The sequence below is a fragment of the Ceratotherium simum genome, chromosome 2 (genome assembly GCF_057802395.1).
Source record: "Ceratotherium simum simum isolate JZ-2026a chromosome 2, ASM5780239v1, whole genome shotgun sequence".
In the NCBI taxonomy this organism is placed as follows: Eukaryota; Metazoa; Chordata; class Mammalia; order Perissodactyla; family Rhinocerotidae; genus Ceratotherium; species Ceratotherium simum.
The window spans coordinates 24,515,869-24,541,828 of record NC_141901.1 but is presented as its reverse complement, the minus strand read 5'-3'; the positions used below and the strand labels follow the sequence as shown (position 1 = coordinate 24,541,828).

Here is a 25,960-nt window from a genome sequence, read left to right as displayed (position 1 = left end):
GAAAGCTTTGAGGGTCATATGAGTGCCCCTTGCTCACACGGGTGTTTTTCTAGGACGGGAAGAGTTAACAGCTTATTCATAGGGCTTGATCCGTCCCTCTCCCTGACGATCCGCCATCAATCGCCACACCCACCCCACCCTTCCCTGGACAGTCAGGACGTACCTCGGAGTCCAGATCCAGTCATATGAGGAGTCCAGGCTCACGCTGCCTTTTATCTGGAGGTCACAGAATGGAAGCGTACCACTGCCTATTGATTTAGCAGATATTCAGACTTGCACACTGATTCCTTTTGTATTAACCTAACTTTTATTTACTTGTTAATGAAATCATCAACATACACTGAGTAGGCACCTACTATGTACACATGTCCTAGTGCTTTTGTGTGTTAATCATTCTCAACTCTCATACTTGCATCGACAAATATTCTAGCCAGACAGGTAGCTGGCTAGTCAGTCCACAATTACTAGTTTCTAGTAACTTTAAAAAAGTCTCATTTAATATTTAACAAATGAGCTTGTCAGAGGCTAGACAATGTAAACGGCAGATGATGCCAGCGACATAAGGGCTTCTGCCTTTGTGTACAGTGCATAGGTTTCAAAGCACGACCTACACATCTGGATAGTCAGGATTTGGGAGGGAAAAAAAATCACACTCTCTTCTGTCCACTTTAAAAACCTCAGGAAAAAAACACCTAAGGTAAAAAGTAGACCCTTAATTGTCCTGTTAGAGCTTAACTATACACCAAACCAAGTAAGAAGAAAGGCAGCTTCACACATCTTCAGAAAACTTGGTATATACCTAATTCCATCTTCCACAAACCCTATTCATATGTCATATGTCAAAAAATGTTAATAATTTAAGTACTTAAATAACTTTTACGTCATCCACTGGATCTGTTCCATTAGGCTCTAAACAGCCTCTTTTTGGGCCAGGTTAGAAGCTGCAGTTGGAGAGGCTGTTCCTCCCAGCAGGCCCGCTTCTTCAAGTGAGTACAGGATTGCTGGTAGCTCGGTTTATCAAAGCGGAAGTGATGAGAACTTCCATTGATGTAGGCAGGTCTATGAACCACACGAGGCAACTTCAGCTTATGTGGTTCGTTGCCTGACCTCTTTTTTTAAGGTATCTCCTCCTAATCTTGATCATCCATTTCACACTCAGTTTGGCAAACTCTGCTGCTTTAAATAATGCCAAGAAGGCCCCACAGAGAAGAGCGATTGTGTTCCAAGGATTGGCAGTGATTATCTGCAAAACAGAAACAAACACAAGTTTATTAGTTTGCTTCAATTTTTGATTCTTAGGTCATACTAGTGTCACTGTCAAGAGCCCCTCACCCCCAGTTATTGGAGTGACAAGAAAAACACCTGGGTTCTAAAATTGCCAAAACTTTATACTTCGTTCCGACTATCCTTTTAATGTCTGTAGCTTAGTCTGAGGAGAAAGATACTAATCCCTCCCTACAATCAAGTGATCCTGAAAGAAAAAATTTGTTTTTCAAAAAAGCACTGCACAAATAAGATACTCAGCACTGACCTTTCCATTTTTGGCCTAATTCACAGTAAGTGACCTTGCCTTGAGACAAATTTCCTCAAAACTATCCCTAGTCCATAAAAAGGTGAGCTCCTCTTGTTTCCTTCCCATCTCGTAGTTCCTCAAACTTCTCCATCCAGTCCAATGATGTCTTTCCTCCCACACTCAGCACAGGGACTCCCGCTCCAGGCTATGCCCCTCTGACTGCCCTGCCTGGGGTGCTCTCCTCTGACCTGGATTTACTAATCCTTCCACACTCCTCAGAGCTTTCTCTGACCACTAAGCCAAAACCCTCTTGACTTCAGCAAAGAGAGCTATCCCACAAACTTCTTTGCCAGTTATTTACCGTCTGCAATTAGTCACTTTACAGCTATAGACCGGTCTCACTAAATGTTAAACTCTTTAAGGCTGAGGTCATATCTTAGATTTCTGAGTTCCCCAGCACGGTAAACACAGAGCACTTTTCAGTCCCAGTTTAGCAGGGAGACCTCAGACAATCTGAGCCTCGCGGTTCACATGTGCAAAATGGTTACACCACCGGCACCGTTTAGGACTGTTGTGAAGCTGAGTGACAACACAAGGAAAGCAGGCTTCGAGCACGGGGCTTTCCGTGGCCCACAACAGGGACCTCATACTGAAAACAGTAGGTGAGAAAAGGTTAGATCACACGTTTGACATGTGGAGCTGAAGCTGCTCCTTCCTCCACCCCGAGTCTTGATTCAGGAAGCCTCTGCACATGGCTGCTCATACATGGCCTTCCCAATCCACGACCAACACTGGTGCTGGGGCTAATGGACCATCCATGTCAGAGAGCCCCTCCCTCTTTCAGTCTTGGCCCTGAGAGAACTGTCTCCCCTGAGCCATGACCACATCGGGACATTCTGTGATGATCTAAAGGCCAATCAGGATTAGATTTGGGACTGGCTCTGGTGGATGGTGTCTCATGAACGTTCTTTGGCACAGCTATCCCAGTACTCCTCCCCTTCCAAAACTGTGAGTCTGAGAATTTGGCATTAATTGATGCTCTGTTAATTTGTGCCTTTCTGCTCTGACTTACAACAAATAATGAGGATTCTTATCCCACAGAAAACCACTCAAGACTGGCTTCCAATAGAAGTAATCTAGATGTTAGCTTAATGCTTCCACTCAGTTCATTTAGTTAATGTTACTGTGAAGCAGCTCCTCTGTACTGGGCACTCTGCTGGACGCCACATAAATGAGAGTGAACAAAAACGAACTCCCCACCTTCACAGGACAACAGTCTAGTGACGAAGACAAGATCAGCTAAATAATACAGAGCATGAACATCATAAATATAAATAAACTGTGATTTGGGCGATAAAAGAACATGAGGATGGCCTGCAAGGATGAGCCCAAATGCCTTAGGGCAGGAAGTCTACTCTCATAATCATAAATAATACTCACATCTTGGACTTTCTGGATGAAAGGATCTTTCCATTCAAAGACCACAAAAAACAGCTGAGCACTTTTTTCGGCAGCTGGCCTCTGGTCATTGTAGTTAACCACGCTCGTCTAGGTACAGAGGAGAGAACGCAATGTTACCGCCTCTGTGCCCTCCCCTGCCTGGGCCGTGGGAAGAAGAGTCTTAGACTTGGCTCTCCTCACACCGTCTTTTGGAGGAAGAGAGCCAAAAGTCTCATATACACAACCCTCTTGAGATTGGTACAAGAGCCAAGACTTTATCTTGGTTTCCATAGTTCTTTGGGGAAATTGATAGGATCTGGGACATACAAGAAGTGTTTTGGATTGTCACCAAAATCTCTTTAGGTATCTATATTCGTGATTAAACCATATTAAAAGTACTGCGTAAGACTCACAATTAAAAGCCATAAAAATCCCAAATTTCAAAATATTTGATCTTAAGGGCCGGTCCCGTGGCTTAGCAGTTAAGTGCACGCGCTCCGCTGCTGGCGGCCCGGGTTCAGATCCCGGGCGCACACCGACGCACCACTTCTCCAGCCATGCTGAGGCCGCGTCCCACATACAGCAACTAGAAGGATGTGCAGCTATGACATACAACTATCTACTGGGGCTTTGGGGGAAAAATAAATAAATAAATAAAATTATAAAAAAATATATATATATTTGATCTTAAGAGCTGCGTATTTCAACCCTTCAAGTCTACAGGGACAATGCACAACCTCACAGGTCCACTCAGCAGAGCATTTCCTGTAAACACCTCATAGGCATGCTTGGTGAGATCTGGGTCTCGGTTACTAAAGAGGCTGCGTGGTGTTATGGAGAGCAGACGGGTTCCAGAGGCAGAAGCCCAGCCCCAGCCCAGAGGGTTGGGTCCATCATCTGATCTGAGCCTTTGCTCTGCCACTCGTAAAATGGGGGACAAAATGCCTACCTCACTGAGGTGTGGTAAGGATCAAATGAAACAACACATATGAAAGAATTTTAAGCTTTAAAACGATATAAAAACATTTTTAAGTTTTGTTCAAAAGAGTTCATGTCCCCCACCAAAAGACTTCCAATTTAGACAATAATGAAGGGCACATAAAACATTCTAAAACGTAGAGGTTCGCTGGGGCTGTGGCCTCCTTGGTTTCAGAGCACACCTGGAGCTGCAGGGGAGCCGGGGTCGGCTGGGGATGCGCCCAACTGTCACGGGAACACACTGAGTCTCCTTTCTCAGTTGTTGTGGGGCCAGATGACAAAGGACTCGGAGTTCTTGGAGAAAAGTGGAGTAAAAATCCAGGAGATGACAGTTATCTTAAAAATAGGAATGGTTTAAGGCTCTATTGCCAGGGGTGTTGTCACCTCTTAAGGCAGGAAAAAAGCCTGTGCTCTTGAAGAGAACTGGCTTTTAGCCCTTCCCAAAGGTCTCCAAACTGGAGCGGTCCTAGGAGCCAGGGCACGGGACGGGGCAGAGCTGGAGGAGTGCAGGGCTTCTGGCCAATGATGGCCCTGTTGGTTGGGGTGGATCCTTCTACACCAACCCAGCCCTTTCCAATGCTGCCCCTCAGAGTCCAGCCCAACAGACCCGTCTCCTCGCTGCCTCTGCAGGCACCCAGCCCCTGACACACGGGATGGTCTGGCTCTGTGGATGCAGCAGGAGGGCAGAAGCCCCCAGGTGGGGATGCAGCCTTGTTTTTTGGTGATGACGGACAAACAGCCCTGTTGAGGCAACCAAAACGTCCCATCCCTCCTTCCTCACTGCCTTTTTCCCAGGTCCTCTCCATCTCTCACTGGATCATGGCTAGAAGCTCCTGGCCTATCTCCTGGCTCCAGGCCAGGGGGCTGAAGACTTTTTGGTCACACTTTCCATTAGTAAAAATCCTGAACATGTACCCAACATATTTATAACTTTCTTAGAAGTGATGTAACATTACTATTATTGTTCTGTTACATGCATTTTAAAACAATCAAAAATAGAAAAAGGATGAGATAAAAAAATTAATACAAAGCTACTCTTTTCCTCCTGCATCCCAATGGAACATCATGCATGCAACAGTTCAGAGGCCACTGTAGCTCGTCTCTCTTCCCTGCAAATAATTGATCATTTTGCAGCTGCCAGCCTCTAGCACCAGGAGGTGCAGGGCTAAGAACATGGGCTCTGGCATCAGATATAGCTGGGCGAGTTACCCACTCTGTAAAACGCAGAGGCCTCTGCATCCATGTTCTGTGAGGACTGGCTGTGACGGAGGGAAAGGGCCTGCAATGTGCACTGCCTATGGAAGAACACATCAACTCCCTGCCATGGGGGCCCTCCTCATCCTGGTGAAGGTCTACTCACCCTTAAGACCCTGCGCAGAGGTCATCTCCTCTGCGAAGCTTCCCTCCACCCCAGACTCAAGGGTGGAAGTCACTGGCAGCGCAAAGCAAACCCAGTGTCACCCACCTCCTGCCGGAACTCCACTGCTTCCCGTCCATCCTCCTCCTTGGTCTTCACCAGGGACATCTTGACCCAGGTGCGGAAGCCCCCAGAGAACTTCCAGCTGGAATAGGCGCTCTCACAGGCCTGCATGAAGCCCACCCTGTCTGGGCTTGGGGGACAGAGAAGAAAGGTCCAAGTTAATCAGGCCTGACAGCAGGATTCAAACATGGCCAAACTCCAGCCCCTACTAAGCCGGTTTCTTGGTTGACACCAACAGGATGCTGCCCCTCCCTGCTGCTTCTCCAAGCTCTGCTTCTTGGCTTCCAAATGGAGCGGAGGTTGTCACCCATCTCAAGGCAGGAACAGGATCCCTGAGGCTCCCAGTGGGAAAATTCCTCCTCCCTCCCACCCCATTGTTCCAACAACCTGCTCCCAGGGCCATTGGCACTGAAGTCTGCAGACATGCCCACAGCATGGTGCTCCTGGCTCCTCAGAGACCTCTGGACGTCAGCAGCCCTCAGGAGCCATCACTGGCCTGTCAGCCTCCCTCTGGAAGGCCCGGAGAGGGAAAGAGGGTTCCTTGGGGAGCTCTTGGCCAGATGGGACACCCACAGGTCTGCCCAGGGTGGTGCAGATGCAGCAAGATCATCAAGTGCACACAAGCAAGGGAAACTGCAGCACAGCATTGAGGAAGCTCATGAAAGGAGCACAGAGGGGAGGCAGGGGAAGGCCAGACAGGCCAGCTTCAAGCGGGGGAGGGAGAGGGAATACTAAGTGGCAGAAAGAGCAGAAGATGCCAAGGCCGAGGCTTCACAAGCTCCCGAATGGGAAGGATGGAGCGGTGGTGGTGTGAACAGCAGAGACAGTTCACAGCCTTGCCACCTGGGGGAGCAGGCTCTCCCCTGCTGTGGCTGCCTCCCCACTTCCTCTACATGGAGCCCCAGGGCTCTGCAGGACCTGGAGGGACTGAGTCACCCTCGGCTCAGCCACATGCAGACAGGAACTGTCATCCTCATATTAGAAACGTGCGGCAAACGCACCGAGCACTCACTGAGAGCCAGATACGGTTCCCACGACACCACAGGGGAAACCTGGCACCAGGCAGGACTGCCGTCAAGGGGCTCACAAGATCAAGGCTGCGCCCTCGCGTCGTCAGCAGCCCCAGCATCGGGCTGACCAAACCTCTCCCCAGGACGCAGCCAGCTCTGCGTGCACCAGTCAGAACACTCCTCACACCTGACTAAACTGTGTGAGGAGAGGTCTCACAGACCCACTGAGCTCCAGAGGCCCTTCTCCAGGATGGTCCTTCTCCAGGCCAGCGGGTCATCTGCAGCCCCCTTCCCTGTCCCCAGCCCAGGGATGTGCAAGGCCGAAATAAGACAGAGTGTATAGCAAGCCCGCTGTGAACTCTACAAGGCCACCTTTGCAGAAACTCCTGGAAGGAAGAGAAGAGCAGGTAGTCGATGGCGCTGAAGTCCTCGCTGCTCTTGTTCAGGCGGAACTGGAGGAAGACCAGCTCACGCTTCTTCACTTCGCGGGGCCCCTGCACGATCAGGGCGGATTTCTGCAGAGACACAAAGGCCAGAATCTCAGCCCTGAGAGCTGCATGGCTGCTCCTGACCCTCGCCTCAGGCACAGAGACTTTTGAGTGACTGGAAAGCCCATAGCTCTGCCCCGGCAGCCCCCAAAGTGACCGCTGGCCACACCCTCCTGCTTAGGGAGTGCGAGCCAGCCCTGCCGCCTCCTGCTCAGCCCTCAGGGCAGCTCTCTCGCCCAGTGCCCCAACCAGAGCTGAGCGCCAACTCGTCCTCTGTCCAATTTCCTCATTGGTTGGCTGTGCTATGGAAGCTCTTTGTTGAGAAAATATATTAACTTCCATCAGTTATACGTACAAATGTTTTCTTCTAGTCTGTCACTATTGTTAACTTTGTTTCTAATGTCATTTGTTATAGGAAGCTCTAAATTTGATGTAGTGAAATTTATAAATCTTTTTCTTCATGGCTTCTAGGTTTTGCTTGCTAAGAAAAACCAAAATTGGGCCGGCCCCGTGGCTCAGCAGTTAATTGCGTGCGTTCCGCTACTGGCGGCCCGGGTTCGGATCCCGGGCGCGCACCGACACACTGCTTCTCCAGCCATGCTTAGGCCACGTCCCACATACAGCAACTAGAAGGATGTGCAACTATGACATACAACTATCTACTGGGGCTTTGGGAAAAAAAAAAAGGAGGAGGATTGGCAATAGACATTAGCTCAGAGCCGGTCTTCCTCAGCAAAAAGAGGAGGATTAGCATGGATGTTAGCTCAGGGCTGATCTTCCTCACAAAAAAAAAAAAAAGAAAGAAAAGAAAAACCAAAATTATATCAATATTCTCCTCTATTTCTTTATAGTACTTTTTTAAAACCTTTTTTACATTTAGATGCTTTATATGCCTGGCTTTCAGTTTTGTATATGGTGTGCACAGGGATCTAACTCCCACTCCCCAAACAATGGAGAGATGAGGATTTGATCCCTGGGCATTCACACGGCTCTGGCATCTGACTGGGCAGGTCCCCCCCACGTAACTCCTTCCATCCCCAAGCCTGGCGGGTTATTTCTGTACCTGTGCTCTTCCAAATGTACTTGAACACTAGCTTGTGAAGTTCCACGAAAAAATCAACTGGGACTTTTAACTGTGATGATACCGGATTTATAGATTAATTTGGGAAAAAATATCTTTACATCATCAACTTTTATAAATGCTCTACAGATATTTGAAAAGAGTGAGACCACTGTCAGGCACCAAGCGTTAACACACACACTCACTCTAAATTTATTAATTGTGCTATTCAATTCTTGTCCTTCCTACTTTCTATTTGATCTGTGAATTTCTGAGAAGTGTTAGTCACGCTCTAAGGTGATGGTATTTTTGATTTCTAACAGGTTGTGCCTGAAATATACAAATGGTACGCGTTTTGCGCATAAAGATCTATGACTGCTAGATCCTCTTAGTGGAGAGTGGTGGAGTTGAACCTCTTATCCATATGAAACATTCCTCTTTTAACCCTTTGCATCTGTAATTCCATCTTGACTGATATTAATATTGCCACTCCACTTCTTCTGGTTATTGCTGCATTTTCTCAAGAGATCTTTGTCCACCTATTTATTTTCAACCTTTCCATTACATGTTAAGTGGCAGCAGAGGATGCTAACTGTCCCCAGTTTCCACTGTCCACTTCCTCCTGTAGAACGAGAACCACTTCCCCAGTCCCAGATCTTAGCAGAACGCAGTCGCCCTGCTGGAGCCTCATTTCTGGCCTCTGATGTGGCCATGTGATGGAGTTCCTGGAATGTGCACAAAAGTGACTCATGCAGTTCCGCATCATGCCCACAAGAGGGAACTGCTTGCCCTCCACTTCTCACCTTCCTGGGAGCAGGCACGTGTACACATGCTGGTGAGCAAGTGCTGACCACGAGGACCAGGACAACGATGAGGGGACAGCAGAGTGACAGACAGAAGCCATCGCTGACCACCCTGAGGCAGCACTGCCCACAGTGCGGCACAGCCCACACACCCAGACTGTCCCAGAGAAAGAGACTCCTCTCTCGTCTCAGCCACAGTGTGTGTGTTTGCAGTGTTTGTTTTTGTACAGTCACTTAACCTATTCTCTGACCAATACGTAAGTTGTTTTCTGGAACTGGTAACAACAACCTAAAATGAGGCATCAGCTTAACATCTGGACACCGGGAATATGGCAGGCGGCGAGGAATCAGATGTGGGTCCTATGGACTGGAAAGGCGGTGACCCTAACAGTGCCAGAGCAAAGCATTTGGTAAAAGTTAACTAGATTATATCGAGGAAATGAGAGAGACTAGAAAATAAATGAGAATCTGAAGGTTGATGAAGTAGGACTAGACGAGACCCTTGGCTAGGTCACTTTCACGTGGACTCCACAGGACGCAAACAGCCAGAAGCCTACACATCTCTGCAAACAAAGGGGGCGGGGGCAGGAGAAAAACAACAAGCCAACCTCCAAGTCTACCCTAAAGCCGCTCCCTAACCTATACAGCAGGAAGTGGGTGCCCAGAGCTGTGCAGCCCGGGGAGGGCGTGTTTTCTAATATCCACTCCAGATACGGCCACGGAGGATCACCGCCAAGGCAGAATCTCCCACTGGACAAGGGCAGGGGCTATCAAGGACACAGAAATCTCCAACCAAGGTGCTCCTTCCATGTCGAGGCAGGACATCTCCCAGGTCCCACCCAGCAGGGCTTCATCGCTGCCTCGAGAGCAGCTGCTGTGCGCATCCCATTCTTCCCTTTTCCACGTGGGAGTTCCACCAAGGGTCTCTATTCCTCCTTCCCTGCTAGGCCCTGGTTTAACGTGGGGACATGGGGCACAGGGAGGAGAGAACTACTCTCTTAGTTTATGGCTGTGGATGGCGGAGCCACGTCTAGAACTGGCGGAGAAGACTGACCATCACCCAGAGCTGGAGATGGTAGCTGCAATTCAACTTAGTTTTCACGGAAACAACTCTCCTTTTGTGCCCTTATTTCATGGGTTTTTGCAATATTTAGTTAAATTATGTAACTATTATAACAAGTACAACAGGCACAAGCAGGTTTGGGAATAAATGCAACAGACTCCTGGTAAGTGCCCTACACAACTGGGGAACTGAGAGGAAGGACACCCAGAGAGCTCGCACCAGCTGTGCCTTTAAGCGTGCACGGGCATCCGGTTAGGAGGTTTGCAGAGGGGACGGAGAGAGCTGGGAATCCAGGCAGACGGCGTTTCTATTGTATATCTAGCTCTTCATTAAAATTTTTAAAAATTTATTTTCCTTTCATTTAAATCAGTTTCCATCTCCCTATTCTGCAGTCCATTCTCTTTGTTCCTCTTGGTCTTTCTCTTTTATGTTGTGGTTTCATGTAAACGTCTAATGACTCTTAACTCTCCATTCTTTCTGAAGGAAGGATTAGGTTGACTGTGGAGGTCTGGGGTGTGGGTTTCTTCCTAAGTGGCTCTCTCACAGGCTCACCCTCGTCTGGGGCTGGCTGTGAGGATGCCGCGCAGCAGCGGGCAGGGAAGGCCAGCAGGCCGGGCACTCCGAGTATTTCTCTTCTGGGAGGAGATTCCTTCCCGGCAGTTCTCCCCCAGCTTCCACTGTGGAGGTCCAGTCTCAAGTTCTTCTCTGTTTCTCTCTGCTCCCAAATGTCCAAGCGGGGAACCTTCCCTTAGCTTATATAGAGAATGGCCCCAGGGCCTTTGACCTGGAAGCACACCGTCCCCAGCAGCTCTGCTTGCCCCAGTAGGGCAAAAGATGTGGCAGGCCCAGCCAAAAGGTGGTCCTGTAATTATTATCCTGATGACAGCTCTATGGCCGGCCCTGCTCGCTGCACGTGCTCAGAGCCAGGAGCTGGAAGGAAAGCTTCCACCTCTACCACAGTCCTCTGCCACATCCGTTTTAGGGTATGGGTTTTCTCTGATTTGTTTGCTCCATCAATCTGACCCAACTTGCTATTTATATTTTATACTAGTTCCTCAAAATTTCTGGTCCACTGGTGATACCCTTTCTTAGTTTGCAGGGCTATTATTGATATTTTATTCTATTTTTTGTAGGAGTAGGCATTATTTCAGCAGGATTTTAAGAGGAAGCCTAGAGTAAACATACTAACAAAAAATCTTAGTGTGATTCTTTCATCTTAAGACCACTCGTAGCTCCCTACCACCCAGAGGAGCAAATCCTCTGCAGCTCAACTCACATGCTGTTCTCACCCGGCCGTTACTTCCTCCCACAGCTTCACCTCCACCGCTCTTCTGGGGGCACCCAACCCTCCAGAAACACCCAACTACTGTAATCTTGCACAGAGACACAAAGACAACATCTGGTTTCTTCCCTTTGTGTCTTGGTGCAGAGTTCCTCTGCCTAAAAAACCTTTCCTTCCTCTTTGATCTGGGAAACTTTTACTCAGCCCCTTTCAATCCTTTTTGAAGCAAGGATATGAGGTGAAAGGGAGATGTAAATAAATACAAAATTCCTTCCCTGCCTTCAAAACCCCGTGTAGGTGCCGCTCCTCCCTGCTGTCCATTTCCCAGCTGAGCTGAGCAGCTTGTGAGGACAGGGCCGGGGGAACTTGTTCCTTCTTTACATTGGCATATTTCAAAATATGAAATATGGGGGACAGGCCCTGTCCCCATGAAAAATGATTCAGTTGGCCTCATGGAACCTGGGAACCTATATTTTCAAAAAGGATCCCAGTGACTCTGTTGAGCCTTCAGGTATAGGACCCACTTCACTGTCACGCTGGGCCCACCCTGCAGCCCTTCATCCTTCCACCAACGACATGATCTTATCACATCATCAGGAACCCCTGATGGTTACTCCGAGAAGGCTGAAGGCCTCATTATCCTCCCTGAATGCAGCCGAGCCAGCCACAGCCACAACTCCACCTGGCATGGCCTTGTGTCTGCTGGGGGCCGAGGGCCCGCATCAAGGGACCAGGAGAGGCCACCTGGCAGAGAAGACTCGGGCCCTGGGGGTGCGGGGCTGACAGAGCACTCTGCCCAGATCCAGCTCGGGGAGACAGAGTTACCAGGGTCTGATTGGAGAAAGGGTCCGTGTAGTTGATCCTCTGGGTGGTGCAGTCCATGTCTCCCGGCTGGCCAGGGCTCCTCAGAGGTGGAATGACCTCGTAATGGTGCTTACAGCTGAGCAACTGGGCCTGCCCGGGGTACAGGGCAATACCTGGGGGGCACAAACAGGGAAAAGTGAACGTCAGAAGTCAGAGTCCCTGACCACACCCCTCAAACCATGTCACACACACTTTTTCACACCCACCAACAATCTAAGTTCAAGACTCCCTGGATGATTGCACAGGAGGGAGACGAAAAGGCTTAGGGAGGGTGGGGAGCCAAATCCTCTGCCCTCAGAAAGCCCCACTCTAATGGGAACACAACCCCCTCCTCAGTCAGCCTGTCTCCCGGCCTGGGATGCAGCCTCCCCAGCGCCTGCACCAAAACCCGCCCCACTTCAGAACCCTGCTCCACACACTCCGAGGGGGCCTCTGTGACTGAGCCTAATGGCGCAAGTCCCCTGGCACCGCCACCCACCTGCACATTCACCGGGGTTTTCCCCAGGTCTCACTTCGTCTCTCATCTCCTGCTCTGACTGGGGGCTCCAGGTGTGCAAGTCGCACCCCGACAGTCCCTCCCTCTCCCCCAGCCAAGGCACCTCAGCCAAGGCTCTACTGCCAGTAGCTGCTCCAACCTCAGTGGCAGAAACACGGAGAGCAGCACATGGCACCAGACCCAGGCAGAGCTCAGAGAGGCCAGGAGACCAGAGACAGAGAGTAAAACCCACAGATAGAGACCAAAGCAGACACACGGAGAAGGGGGACAAACACGAGATGGGCTAAGGAGCCGTAACCAGCATGCTTGTCGAGAAGCCTTAAGCAGAAGGATCCTGAGACTCTGGCCCTGCCCTGTGAGCAGGCCATCTGGAGGGTCACTCAGAGGCATGCTGTGGGCAGAGCAGGTGGCACACACCAGAGGGGCAGAGCCTGAGCCCAGACGGCTCATGCCGCCCGGCTCACTCCCACGCTTCCAGAGCCCCGTGCCAGCCCACCACCCTGGAGCAGACAGTCCGCTCTACGGCAGAGATGACTCTCTGCTCGGGGACTGGACTCCCCACTCGGACAGGAGATGGACGGTGTGGCCTGGGCGCCCCTTCTCCAGGCAGGGCCCCACCCACTTCTGGATGGCCTTGCCTCCCCCTGCCACCCTTAACTCCCACTTCTCCTCGTCACTGGCCTCTGGCTCTAGCCAGGCTGGACTCATCCTCTCCAGAGAAGCCCTCTGCCTCTCTGTACTCACCTTTGCTCCTGCTGATCCTCCATCCAGAAAAACTCTCTTCCCATCTACCAAAGCCCAGCTCAACCCCTGCCTCTATGCAAAGCGTTCCTTGCCCACCCCAGTGCTACAGTGACCACTCCACGTTCTGCCCACCTCTCTCCTCAGCACATGACACACTGTGCTGGGTACCAATGGCAGCTCTCTGGGTGTGTACTCTACGCCTAGACTGTGCTCGGACTCCTCCGCCCTGCCTGCGGTGCCCAGCACGATGCTGGGAGTGCACTGGGGGCTCAGGGAGGATTTGCAAGCTGATGCCCCAGACCTGGGCCCCAATGCCTGTCTGGGAGGCTCTACCTGGGGCATCATAGCGATCCACCTCCTTGTAAGACACCGACATGACAGGGTGCTTGAGTTTCTCACGGAAGTCTGTGATGGTCTGATAGACCAGGAAGACGGCCACGGCCATGAGCAGCAGGTAGATGAAGATGAGCAGGACCGAGAAGACGTTCTTCAGGCAAGCCTTGCTGAAGCGGATGCTGCTGGAGGCAGACTCACTGTCCAGGGCTGAACGACAATAACACACTCGTGACCTGCAGGGGCAGGTGCAGCCAGAGGAGGTCGACAACCTCCACATCCTTCACCTGCTTTACCAGGTGTGCAGGCGCCCACACACCCAACCTCCCCACCTCTGCTCCAACTCCCAAATCATAACACACTGCACCTGTCAACATTCACTACATACCTACGCTGCCAGGAAGGGGACTTGGCTATTGTCTTTAAGGAGCCTCCTCTCTAGCGGGACAGATAGTTACAATCCAACAAGCGAGCAAGCCCCAACCTACCTCCCTGGCCTTATCGCTCACCACTCCACTCCCCCACAGCCCCCAGCTCCACCCGTACTAAACAACTTTCTGTTCCTCCAGCGTGCCCTCCTCAACCCCGGAGCCCCTCACATTTGCCATTCCCCACGCCTGGCCATTCCACAGCTGACTCCTATCTCATCCTTCAGCTCTCAGTTTAGAAAGGCATTTCCTCAAGAAAGCCTTGCCTGACCCCATAACTTTATTTGGGCACCCTTCCTCAGTGCTCCCAGGGCACCCTATATGTCCCCTATCATCACTCTGCAATGTCACTGTCCGTCTATGTCTTTTTATCCCTAGGCTGTGAGCTCCACGAGGGCAGGGACAGGGCCAGTCCTGTTCATACTGAACCCCTGGCCCTTCACCCCGTGTCTGGAATAGAGTAGGCATTCTGCATTTATGCGGTGAATGACTAAATGACTGATTAAATGTGTCCTGATGCCACCTCTACAACACAGCTCTGTCTGCCTCTCCCGCCTCCTCTCAAACCATCCCCAGCCTTGATTACTCTCTGTTATGTACTGAATTGTGTTCCCCTCAAATTCATATGTTGAAGCCCTAACCCCCAGTGTGACTGTATTTGGAGACAGGGTATTTAAGGAGGTAATTAAGGTTAAATAAGGTCATAAGGGTGGGGCCCTAACCCAATAGGACTAATGTCATTATCAGAAGAGGAAGAGACACAAGGAATGCATGCACACAGAGAAAAGGCCACATGAAGACACAGGGAGAAGGCAGCCATCTGCAAGCCGAGGAGAGGGGCCTCAGGAGAAATCAAACTTACCGACACCTTGATCTTGGACTTCCAGACTCCAGAACTGAGAAAAAAATTTCTGTTGTTTAAGCCACTCAGCCTGTGGTACTTTGTTACAGCACCCCAAGCAAACTGAGACACTCCTACAGTGTTCCTTGTGCCATCTCTACTCTTTGGCTGAAACTGTGGCTCCCTAAGGAAAAGCCCTATTTCCTCTACAGCAGCTGCTCACAAGACGAGGAGCAGTTTGAATGTAAACGCAAAAAGGTACGTGCTTGCTTCTTGCTTCCTGCTTCCAACAGTGACAGAGTAGTGTGGTCATACCATCCCTCTACAGATAACAATCATAAAATTTGCACAAAATATTTAAAAATCATTTGAAGGCACTGGAGAATGATCAAAAGCAGGCAGAAATGGGAAGAGAGTCTTGAAAGAAAAGAACTGCACCTGGTGAGATCTGTAAATTCGCAGCTTTTTGCCTGAGGGCACTCACCAATCTCTATAAGACGTGGCTCAGGGCGACAGTGGACAGAGTTCAGGGCTGGCAGAGCAGTCAGCAAGTTAGGGGGAAGCTCTGAAAGGGAGCGAGCCATATAGGGGAGCAAATTTGCAGATTTCCCAAATCTGCAAATATGCTCAAATTCTTGGCTGGAGACCCCAAAGCAGCAGCCAGAAACTGAAAGAACTAAGTGGAGATTTCAGCTGCTGCTAATGCAGGGGACAAAGGAGTTTGGAACTTGAGTCTTGCCACATTAATTATCTGCTAAGACACAAATTCATCTTCACAGGATCATAACAAATCCAGAACCTCTGTAATGTATCATTTATAATGTCTAGTGTTCAATCAAAAATCACTAGACATGAAAAGAAACAAGAAAATGTGACCCATACTCAAGAAAAACAAAAAGCAGTCTACAGAAACCAATTCCAAGGTGACCCAGATGTTGCAATTAGCAGACAGGAACTTTACAGCACTTAAAGGACCTAAAGGAAAATATATAGATAAGGAATGCACAGAGGGGAAAGAGAGAAATAGAAACTATAAAAAAGACCCAGATTGAAATTCTAGAGCTGAAAACAAAAATAAATGAAATGAAAAATTGACTGCATAGTTCTCAACAGCAAAAGATGGCAGAAGAAAAAGGAGTCAGTGTAAACAAACATAAATTATCCAATCCTAAAAAACAAGATTGAAGAAAAAAAATGAACAGAGCCTAGGTAACTGTGGAACAATATATAGCAGTCTAACAACACGCAACTGGAGAGAGAAAATGAGTCACAAAAAATATTTAAAAACGTAACAGCCCAAACTTCCCAAAACTGTAGAAAAAACATAAAATTGAAGATCCAAGAAACTCAATACATGCCAAGCAGGATAAGAAAATCACTCATAGGTAAATTATAGTCAAACTGCCAATGCAAAGGTTAAAAAAAAAAAAATCTTGGGAGCCAGCCCAGTGGCGTAGCAGTTAAGTCCACGCAGTCCACTGTGGCAGCCCGGGGCTCGCAGGTTCGGATCCTGGGCATGCACTAACTATCAAGCCATGCTGCGGTGGCATCCCATATAAAGTAGAGGAAGATGGGCACGGATAATAGCCTAGGGCCAATCTTCCTCAGCAAAAAAAGAGGAGGATTGGCATCGGATGTTAGCTCAAAAAAAAAAAAAAGAAAATCTTGAAAGCAGCCAGAAAACAAAAAAAGATATATTACATACAGGATATTTTATCTAACGATAGGTAACTTTTGATCAGAAAAAATGGAGGCCAAAAGACAATGGAACATCTTTAAAGTGCTGAAAGAAAAAAATTCTGTCAACCTAGAATTAAAGAAATCCAGCAAAACTAACCTTCAAAAATGAAGATGAAATAAAGATATTTTCAAGCATAAAAGCTGAGAGTTCATCACCAACAGACCTGCACTACAATGCATGCTAAATAAAATTCTGAAAGCTAAAGGGAAATGATACTAGAAGATAACTCTCAAATATATAGGAAGGAATGAATATCACTGGAAATGTTAAATAGATGGGTAAATATAAAAAGCTCTTTATATATTTTTAAAATTTAAGACTGTCTAAAGCAGAAATTATACAACAATATTGTAAGGTTTATAACTTGCAGGAAAGAAGAACAGAGAAACAAACATATGAGATAAACAGAAGACAGCAAAATGGTAGAACCAAATCCAACAATACCAATAATTACATTAAATGTAACTGGACTAAACACTCCAATTAAAAGGCAGAGACTGTCACCTGGATTAAAAACAAGACTCAACTATATGCTGTCTATAAAAGATGGACTGTAAATACAAAGATATAAGACTATTTGCTCCTAATTATTTCTTTTATTTAAAAGCACAAAAGCAGGATCAGCACAGAACTATCAAAGTGTCCTAGGTTGGTAGAGATAAGGAAATCATTCATTTTATATTACCAACATGCATCAAGCATCAACTCTATATGCAAGACTTTGTGCTAGGTGCTTCAGGGAGATACCAAGAGAAGATTGATGGTCTGTGCCACAAGTGCTACAGAATTCAGAAGGATGTGAGGACGTAAAAAGTGAGATATCCCTTGCTCAAAGGGAAGAATGGGGAGTACGGGGAGAAGGGCAGAGATCAGCAAAGGTTTTGCAGAGGATGTCACATAGCCCCGTGCCTAAAGCTCCAGGGGGATTTTGAGGAAGAAATAACCTGGTTTTCATTATTCACTTATTTTCTGAACTGAAAGACAGACCAGATATCTAGCCCAGTGGTTAAGAGCATGAGCTTTAGAGTCAAAGAGATTTGGACTTCAGCTTCAGCTCTGCTACTAACTACTCTGTGACCTAGGACAAATTACTTAAGGCTCCTAATCCTCACTTTCTTTAAGTGAAAAGGAAATAATCATTCCAATTGTATAGGATGTCTAACAGAAGTAAATGAGAGAATGTTGCAATATGCATTACAGAGTGCCTGCTCAATGAATTACTGTCACTGGAGAAACAAAATGTACCCTCTAGCCTTCAAAAAATGAAGCCCTAAATGATGAAGATAGCAAAAATGAAGACCATGGCACTACAATCTCTTAATAATAATGAATTAGAAAAAAATATACACCAAAAATAAAATGGAGGTAGGGCAGAATACAGTGTCTTTCACATAGTAGGTGTGTAATGTTGCCATGTGTGTTAAATGAATAACTCAAATAACAGATGAGCTAAGTCTTGCAAAGCTAACTAGCTACCCTCAATTTCTCAGAGAACACTAGCCCATTTAAGGCATGTAAAACTATAAACCAATTGGTATGCCTTGCTATTTCTGGCAAAATACTTTAGAAAGTTTCCCCTTTACACAGAAGTGCAAATTCCCAGAAGTGTCTGTGAGGTTCCTGCAGGCCGTAAAGAACAGGTTACTGTAGGCAATGAATGTTTACCCTACAGCTACAAAGAGAAGTGAGGAACCAGGAAGCCCCAGGGAAACCCCTTGGGCAGCTGAGAGCAAAGCCACCAAGGTACACAGCAATTCTCTTTTTCAGCTTCTTTGCCTCTGATTCTACTTTTGCTGCTTCTTATTGTTATTAGAGACTGTGTCAATTTTTGCTCCCTCACGTCTTTGCTATCTGCCTTCTCTTCATGTTACTCTCATGACCCTGCTCCACTTTACTAAGTCCCTCTCCATGAGTCTTACATTCAGACCCTCTCCCAGAGAGTACCCTGTGTAGGGTGCCCTGTTAGACACATCACAAGACACTGCCCTCCTTCATACCCAACCTACAGATGGTTTTGCTTAGCTCAGGTGCTGATTCCTGATCAGTCAGGTGTAGCTGGGCTGCAAGGCCACAGGACCCAAAGTATGGTGGCCTGTCCACAGGTACCTACCCACAGCTGTTTTGCTTAGAAGGCACTCTCAAGCTCCCATGGTCCATGTGGGACCATAGGTTCACTTCAAAACATGGCAGGTAAAAACACATTCACCATCATGAGCTGCTCAAAACTGCAGTGGCAACAGGTATTGGGCTGCTACATTCTAATGGGATTTTAAAAGATCATGAGACAAAACTGAAGGAACTCTGAAGGGACTGATTTGGTGTATAACCTCTGGGGAGAATCTTTAAGAGGTGGAGGGACCTAAAAGGCCATCCGATCCAACTCCACTCCTTGTGCAGTGACCCAGGTCACACAGTCAATAACTGGCACAGAATGAGAGTCCTGGAGTCCCAACTCCTAGTCAATGCTCTTTCCCTGTTCATGACACTAATGTTCATGACAGTGAACATTAGTACTTAAGATTCCAGTCACCAATGATGATAAAAGAAGACCTGATCGAAAGAATATAACTTCATAACAAGTAGAAGTTTGGGACATTTTTAAGGTAAACTGCTTATTACGACCAGGCTGAACCATATAATGAAGACAAACAAGGATGGGCATTTGTAGGCAGGTATCCACTCTACCATAAGCTGATAAACATGACTTGGCAATGTTCTGCCTTCAGGACGCCTTTGATCAGGGAAAGAGATGAATCTCTCCCTACATGTTCTTGAAAATTCTAAAAGAACTAATTTAAGGCACAGAAAGTCACATGACAATCACATCACTTAGATTTGCTTGGCGGAGGTACTGGGACAAATTACTCCATGGGAACACTGGCCAAGACAGTCTCTTCTGTTTCACTCACAGAAGCCAAGTTTAGCTTCTTTACAGGTCTCTTCTTGGTCCACAAACTGGCATGTAAATAAAAACTGTAAAACTATTTATCATCCACACACCCTATAAGAGACACTCGAATTCTGAAACTAAATGCCATTACATTTTACAACTTAAAAAAAAAGGTGCTGCCCCTATGTTCATTGCAGTATTATTCACTATAGCCAAGAAGTGGAAGCAACCCAAGTGTCTCTCGACTGACGATTGGATAAAGATGTGGTATATATATACAACGGAATACTACTCAGCCATAAAAAAAGACAAAATTGTCCCATTTGCAAGAACATGAATGGACCTGGAAGGTATTATGCTAAATGAATTAAGCCAGAGAGAAAAAGACAAATACTGCATGACTTCACTCATATGTAAAAGATAAACTAACACATGAGCAGAGAGAACTGTTTGGTGGTTACCAGGGGCAAGGGGGCTGGGGGCTGGGCACAAGGGGTGAAGGGAGGTATTTATATGGTGACTGACAAACAATAACGTACAACTAAAATTTCACAACGTTATCAACTATTAAGACATCAATTAAAAAAAAAAAAGTGCTGGGTATTTGACAAAATGTCCCATGTATCCTGCAATCAGAAAAACCAACCACTGGCTTTTTTTGTGGCAAGGTGGATTAACGTGCTTTAAAAGTACACACCGTGGGCCGGCCCCGTGGCTTAGTGGTTAAGTGCATGCGCCCCGCTGCTGGCGGCCCAGGTTTGGATCCCAGGCGTGCACCAACGCACCGCTTCTCTGGCCACGCTGAGACCGCGTCCCACACACAGCAACTAGAAGGATGTGCAACTATGACATACAACTATCTACTGGGGCTTTGGGGAAAAATAAATAAATAAATAAAATTATAAACGGGGCAGTGGGTATGACAGAGCCTGGCCCAGAGGAAGCAGTTGGTAAACTTGAGCTGCCCTTCCAGCGTCCTTCCTTCTACAAAGTCTTCTCTGAGGATTAGACACAATCACAGAATTCCCCACCCAGTTGCCCTCCCCTACAAACACAGGGATCAAGAGGAGCAGAATCCCACCTCCCTCAATCCACCCAAGAAGCTGGAGTCAGGCTGGGGCTCCATTCACTCATTCATTCATTCAACAAATCCTCATTGCACGGCCAGGGCTAAGGTGGTGACCAAAATGGACTGGTCTCTACCCTCGTGAAGCTCACATTCTAGTAGAATAGACAGACATTAATCAAATGGTCAGGCAAACAAATATACCAGTCCATCACCGATAGGTGCAAGGGAGACGTGCGCAGGCTATAAGGGACAGGGTCGGAGGGGGAAGGGATGTAGCCAGGAGGTCACAGAAGGCTTTGTAGGAAAAAATGAGAGCTGAGAGCTGAAGAACGATTAGACGTTAACTAGATGACAGAGGGAAGAGAATTCCAGGCAGAGGAATACAACAAGAAAAAGGCCCAATGGTGGGAGGGAATGAGGCCCAAAACAAAACAAAGCCAGCAGGGTTGAGGGGCAGAGAGAAAGGGGAAGAAGGGAAGGAAGGGAAAAAGAATGACTCCTAGGTTCAACTGGATGGGTGGTAACATTCCCGGAAATAGGAAACACTGGAAGAGGGCCAAGCTGGGCGTGGGGAAATCACGAGGGCAATTTTGGACATGTGGAGTTTAGGGGACCTTTGGGACATCCAAGCAGAGCTATCACCCGAGCATTTGGATATACGGGCTACATAAGTCTGGAGTTTCCAGGTAACCTCTGGGCTACAGATGTAAACATGGCAGTCAAGTGCAAGCAAGCGGTGACTGAAGCAGGGGAAGGGGCCTGGGTGAGACCGCCCACTAGAGAGTGAGGGAAGGGGGCCTGTGACAAACGTTTAACACCCAAGAGGTAGATAGCGACTACAAAGGAGGCTGGAAGGAATGGTCTGAGAACTGAAGTGTTACATCAGGGAAGCTAAGGGAGCAGAGTATATCCAGGAGGAAGAAGTGGTTGACCTAATGCAAGGCTCCATAAGACACCACCTTACGGATAGGACCCTGACCACCCAGCTGGGCAACGATACTGAAGAGGCCTGATGTCCGAGAGGTGGGGCCTATTAGATAACCTCCCAGAGGGCCCTGGGAAGTGACCCAGATATCGGAGGCTCAACTGCTGACAGCTTCCAAGGGAAAAAGGAACAGAAGAGCAGACACCCAAAGCCCTTGCTATGTATCCAACAGCCTGGCCTCAGGAACTAGCTCAAACTGGAGCACAGAAAAGAGCAGGTACTGGACACCCCCTCTGTCCCATGCCTGGTTAAATATGTATAGCTTTAAAACTAGGGCAACACTTGAGATCTGACACCAGGGTGCAGGGCTGGGGGTGCTCCTCCTCTCCCTCAGGTACCCAGCTGGTGAGGCGCCTGGACCATGGCCTCCAGCTACAGCAACAGCACAGCACTGTTTTCCAGGACTTCCACCCCCAGCACTGAACCCACTTACCCGGTAAGATTCCTGCACCTTGGACTTTGACTGTCTCCTTTTCCTGCTCGTCCGCCTGCTCTGAGTTCTCAACCACCTGATCCAACTCCTCACTCAGCTAAAGGGAGAAACAAACAGGTCAGCTCCACCAGCCTTGCACTTCTGGGCTAGAATAAGCAGGCAGAAGCTGCTTCTCATTTAATCGTTACCAAAAAAAAAAAAAATCACACGATGTAGGGTGTGTTATGCCAGTTCTACAGAGGAGGACACTGAAGCTCAGAAAACTCAAGTAACTTGCTATATATTAGTTTCCCATGGCTGTTAACAAAGCACCACAAACTGGGTGGCTTAAAACAACAGAAATTCATTCCCTCACGGTTCTGGAGGCTAGAAATCTGAAATCAAGGTGTCAGCAGGGTTGGTTCCTTCTGAGGGCTGTGAGGGAGAATCTTTTCCATGCTTCTCTCCTAGCTTCTGATAATGGCCAGCAATCCCTGGCGTTCCTTGCCTTGCAGATGCGTCAAATCTCTGCCTCCATCTTCACGTGGAGTCTCTGTGTCTTCACATAATCATCTTCTTATAATGACACCATATTGGATTAGGGCCCACCCTATTCCAGTATGACTTCATCTTAACTAATTACATCCGCAATGACCTTATTTCCAAATAAGGTCACTTTTGAGGTACCGGGGTTAGGACTTCAACGTATCTTTTTGAGGAGATACAATTCAACCCACAACACTTTCCATGGCCATAGAGCCAGGAGTCAAATCCAAGTTGGCCTAGCTCCAAAGCCCATGATCTTAACTACTTCCCAAAGGAGGAGGAAACGTGGCTTAGAGTCTGCTGAGAGAGAAGGAACAGGGAAGCTGGTGTCAGAGCTCTCCAGGACTCTGACCAAAGTCCACCAATTCAGGCTGCAAGTGGCAGAACAAAGTAGGGAGAGCAATCCCTCCCAGAGACAGATGCTAATTAGCAGCCTCATAGCAGGTAACCTCGACCTCACTGCATCCGTGTTCTCACCTGTGAAATGGGGAAAATGATGTCACTGAGGAGGGTAGGTGGGCAAAAAAGGATACAATGATAACCAACAAGTCTCTGTAGCATTAAGGAGGGCCAGAGAGATCGAGAACAGAGTTTAGAGGAGGACCTATCACTGAATTGGGAGGTGGGGGGGATAGCTTTCCCAAGTATTTTCTTAGGCTCACAGTGTCAATGATTAAGGTCTCAAGACAGTTTCACTGAAAATTCATCTCCAGGACACTTGAGCTAAAATAAAGCTCTTTATGTATTTTTTCCATTCCCCTCTCCATGTCTCCACTCCTGCCCCTTAGAATCAGGTAGAACCCCCAGTTTACAGCCCTCCAAGCCCCAAAGAAAAGAAAACCAACAAGTGCAAGGGGGCCGGGAGACTAGAGAAGGCACCATGAGATACAGGTCCTCAGCGGGAGCACAGATCAAGAGGTCCCCAGAGCTCTCACTGGCCAAAGGGAAAGGAGGATGTTAGTCCTGGGAAGGCCCCAAGTTCTCTGATCCAAGCCTGGGTTAGCCCAGGCTCAGGCTAACCCAGGCGGCAACACACTCCTAACCCAGTTCCCTTCCTGACTACCTGCAGTCATAATGAGCCCACCTCCTTGCTTGCATCTGGCCAAATTCTCAGCATGCCCCATCCCCTAAAGCCAAAGTCTCCCCTCAGAAAAGAAACCTAACTTGGAGCTAAGTCCCCTCTCAGAATGATCCAGGCAAGAAAGATGCAGGTCACTCCCGGAGGCCTCCTTCTTCTGAAGAAGGGGAGAGACAGGGACTTCAGAATGGGCCACTGAAGCAGGCAAAGGAAGGGGTCTTTCCACTGCCTTCCACCATGGGGGGGGGGCCCAAATAGAAACTGACTCCACCCTTGGCCTTGCCCCTGCAAGCAGGATAACTGCCTATATTTTAACAAACATTTTAGGAGCCCTGCTAGGTAAGGAGATACTGCAGGTTACATGTGGATGAGGAGAGACACTGTCCCGTAAACCAGGACCCGAAACCTCCCTAGAAGCAGAAGCTGCCCACATCCTGTTCACAAGAGCCGTCATTCACTGAGCTAAGCACTTTCCACATACCAACTCCTCTAATCCTCACAACCTATGAGATAGGGACTATCATTACCTTTGTTTTGCAGATGAAGAAATGAGAGGCTCACAGAAGTTAAGTGACTTAACAAAAGTCACACAAATGGTGAGAGGCAGAGCCAGGATGCGATCATGGGCTTTTTGACTTCAAAGTCCTCATATTTACCCACTATGCTCTACTCCCTATAACCCTGAAAACTTTCAGAGTCAGGGAAAGACACAACTCATTCCCCAGGATTGCCCCACTGTCTAGGTTACGGAATCTAGGGGCCAGAGAACCCACAGCACTGGTTAAAATCCATTAGGCTCCTTTTGGATAAAGGAGACGGCAGGAGAAATACAGAAATTTGTCCCAAAGTCAGATTCCAGTCCAGGTCCTACACTAAAAAATGGCAAGTCTTAGACAAATCTCACCCATCTTCAACTCGGTTTCCCCTTCTACTGTGGGGTTAAACCATGTGCTTTATACACTCCACACAGTATCATTTACAAAGGGAGAATGTACACCAGTATTGACTAGTATTGATGAAAACAGCAGCAAGTTCATGTATGAAGGACAGAATGCTAGGCTGGTCTCGGAAGTCAGTCTCCAGTGAGCATAAATAATGAGACCCTCCCCCTTGAATAATGAGGGGATTTTAACCAAGGGAGCTTGAGAGGGAGTTAAAGAAGAAATGGCGTGAGCACAGGCATAGAGACAGCTAAATGTTTAAGACTGTTAAACAGTGAGCTTCCAGTGTGGCCGGAAGCTGGGTGGGTGAAGGGATGATGAAGGTAATAGAACATACGGCTGCTGAGCTGTGCAGAGCTTTGAAAGCTTGCTAAGAAGTTTGGACTGTTCTGGGTAGACCAAGGGCAGCATCAGGTGTATGTAAAAAGGAATGCTCTGGGATCAAGGCAGGGTCTCAAAACGAAAATCTGCAGAGCATCAGAGACACCAAAGGGAGAGGTGGTGGTGACACAGTATGACACTCAGGTGGTTGGAGCAAACACAGTTACACAAACCTGAGGACTGAGGATGTGAAACTGCCTTAACTTGCCAAGTGAGGGGGACACAGTGAAGGGCACAGGGGAGGAAGAGTACCAGACACGACCAAAGTTTGAGACCTGAGGAGGAGAGCAGGTCACCAGTTTCAGTAAGAGGCAGGAGGAAGAGCTGGTCTGAGGGAAAAGCTGGAACCGAAGCCTGTAGCTCAGAACAGATAAGAAACAGACAAAGAACTAGAAAGTGATAAAGTCTTGGGAGGAGGTGAGACTGAAGAGATAAACGGAGCGGAGCGAGCAGTAGCTGCGTCGGTGAAAGCACATCTTCAAAGTCAGGCGGCCACCACCACAAGATGTAATTATCCCTGTCATTAACAGCTGCAGGGCCACGAGGCCTTGGGCTGGGAGGCGGGCTGATGCCCACCGCGCATCTGCTCCAGCTGGGAGGAGAGCGAGGGTGCTTCCACTTGTGGCAGAGAACGCCGGGGTCCTTGGGGCCACTCGGGGTCCTGCCCGGTCCGACGAGGCTTTAATCATTCACCTGCCGGTTACGGGTCGCGGCTCCGGGGGGGCCCCGGCTCCATCCCTCGGCCAAGGGACGGCAGCATCCGGAGGAGGCTCGGCGCCCCGCTTCCTTCCTGGCCCGCTGCTCCTCTGCACGCGGAGACCCCTCCCCCGAGCACGCACCCGCTCCTCGGCCCGCCCGGACGCCACCCGCCCAGACCTCGGGACCCCGCTCCTCCGCCTCACAGGAAACTCTGCTTCCGCCCCCCACTGCCTTGTACCTCCTGGTAGGATGTGGAGAGCTCCTGCCGGATCATGGCAATGACCGGAGCTAAGGCACACCTGAGCCCGCTACGGCCGAAAGGAGCGGCGAGGCGAGCACCCCGGCCACAGTGCCGGGACCTGCCCGCTCCGCGAGGCTAAACTGGTTCGGAGGGG

General features: G+C 48.4%; 1 protein-coding gene across 3 annotated transcripts; it reads right to left on the bottom strand.

Annotated features, from left to right (window-relative positions):
- Positions 1 to 284: 284 nt before the first annotated feature.
- PACC1 (proton activated chloride channel 1) lies at positions 285 to 25,960 on the bottom strand. Of its 3 annotated transcripts, XM_004424893.3 has the most exons (8): positions 25,804 to 25,959; positions 21,942 to 22,038; positions 13,555 to 13,764; positions 11,943 to 12,094; positions 6,794 to 6,936; positions 5,397 to 5,541; positions 2,954 to 3,061; positions 285 to 1,243 (listed from the first exon to the last, which is right to left on the bottom strand). In XM_004424893.3, exons 1-8 carry the CDS (start codon positions 25,837 to 25,839, stop codon positions 1,082 to 1,084), a joined length of 1,053 nt encoding a protein of 350 aa, XP_004424950.1. In that variant the 5' UTR covers positions 25,840 to 25,959; the 3' UTR covers positions 285 to 1,081. The 3 variants fall into 3 exon arrangements, with proteins under 3 accessions (XP_004424950.1, XP_087295500.1, XP_087295507.1); XM_087439374.1 differs by lacking the exon at positions 21,942 to 22,038 and having other exon boundaries at positions 25,804 to 25,913; XM_087439381.1 differs by lacking the exons at positions 285 to 1,243; positions 5,397 to 5,541 and having other exon boundaries at positions 2,950 to 3,061; positions 25,804 to 25,960.

Bases quoted from the DNA above. Each gene is read 5' to 3' on its own strand.
- PACC1 (XM_004424893.3), bottom strand. From the start codon at position 25,839: ATGATCCGGCAGGAGCTCTCCACATCCTACCAGGAG. The intron at 5,542-6,793 runs GTGGCCTTGTAG...CTGTCCCCCAAG, and splicing joins TTCCAGGAGTTTCTGCAAAG to CCCAGACAGGGTGGGCTTCA. The intron at 1,244-2,953 runs GTGAGTATTATT...TCTGTTTTGCAG, and splicing joins TCATCCAGAAAGTCCAAGAT to ATAATCACTGCCAATCCTTG.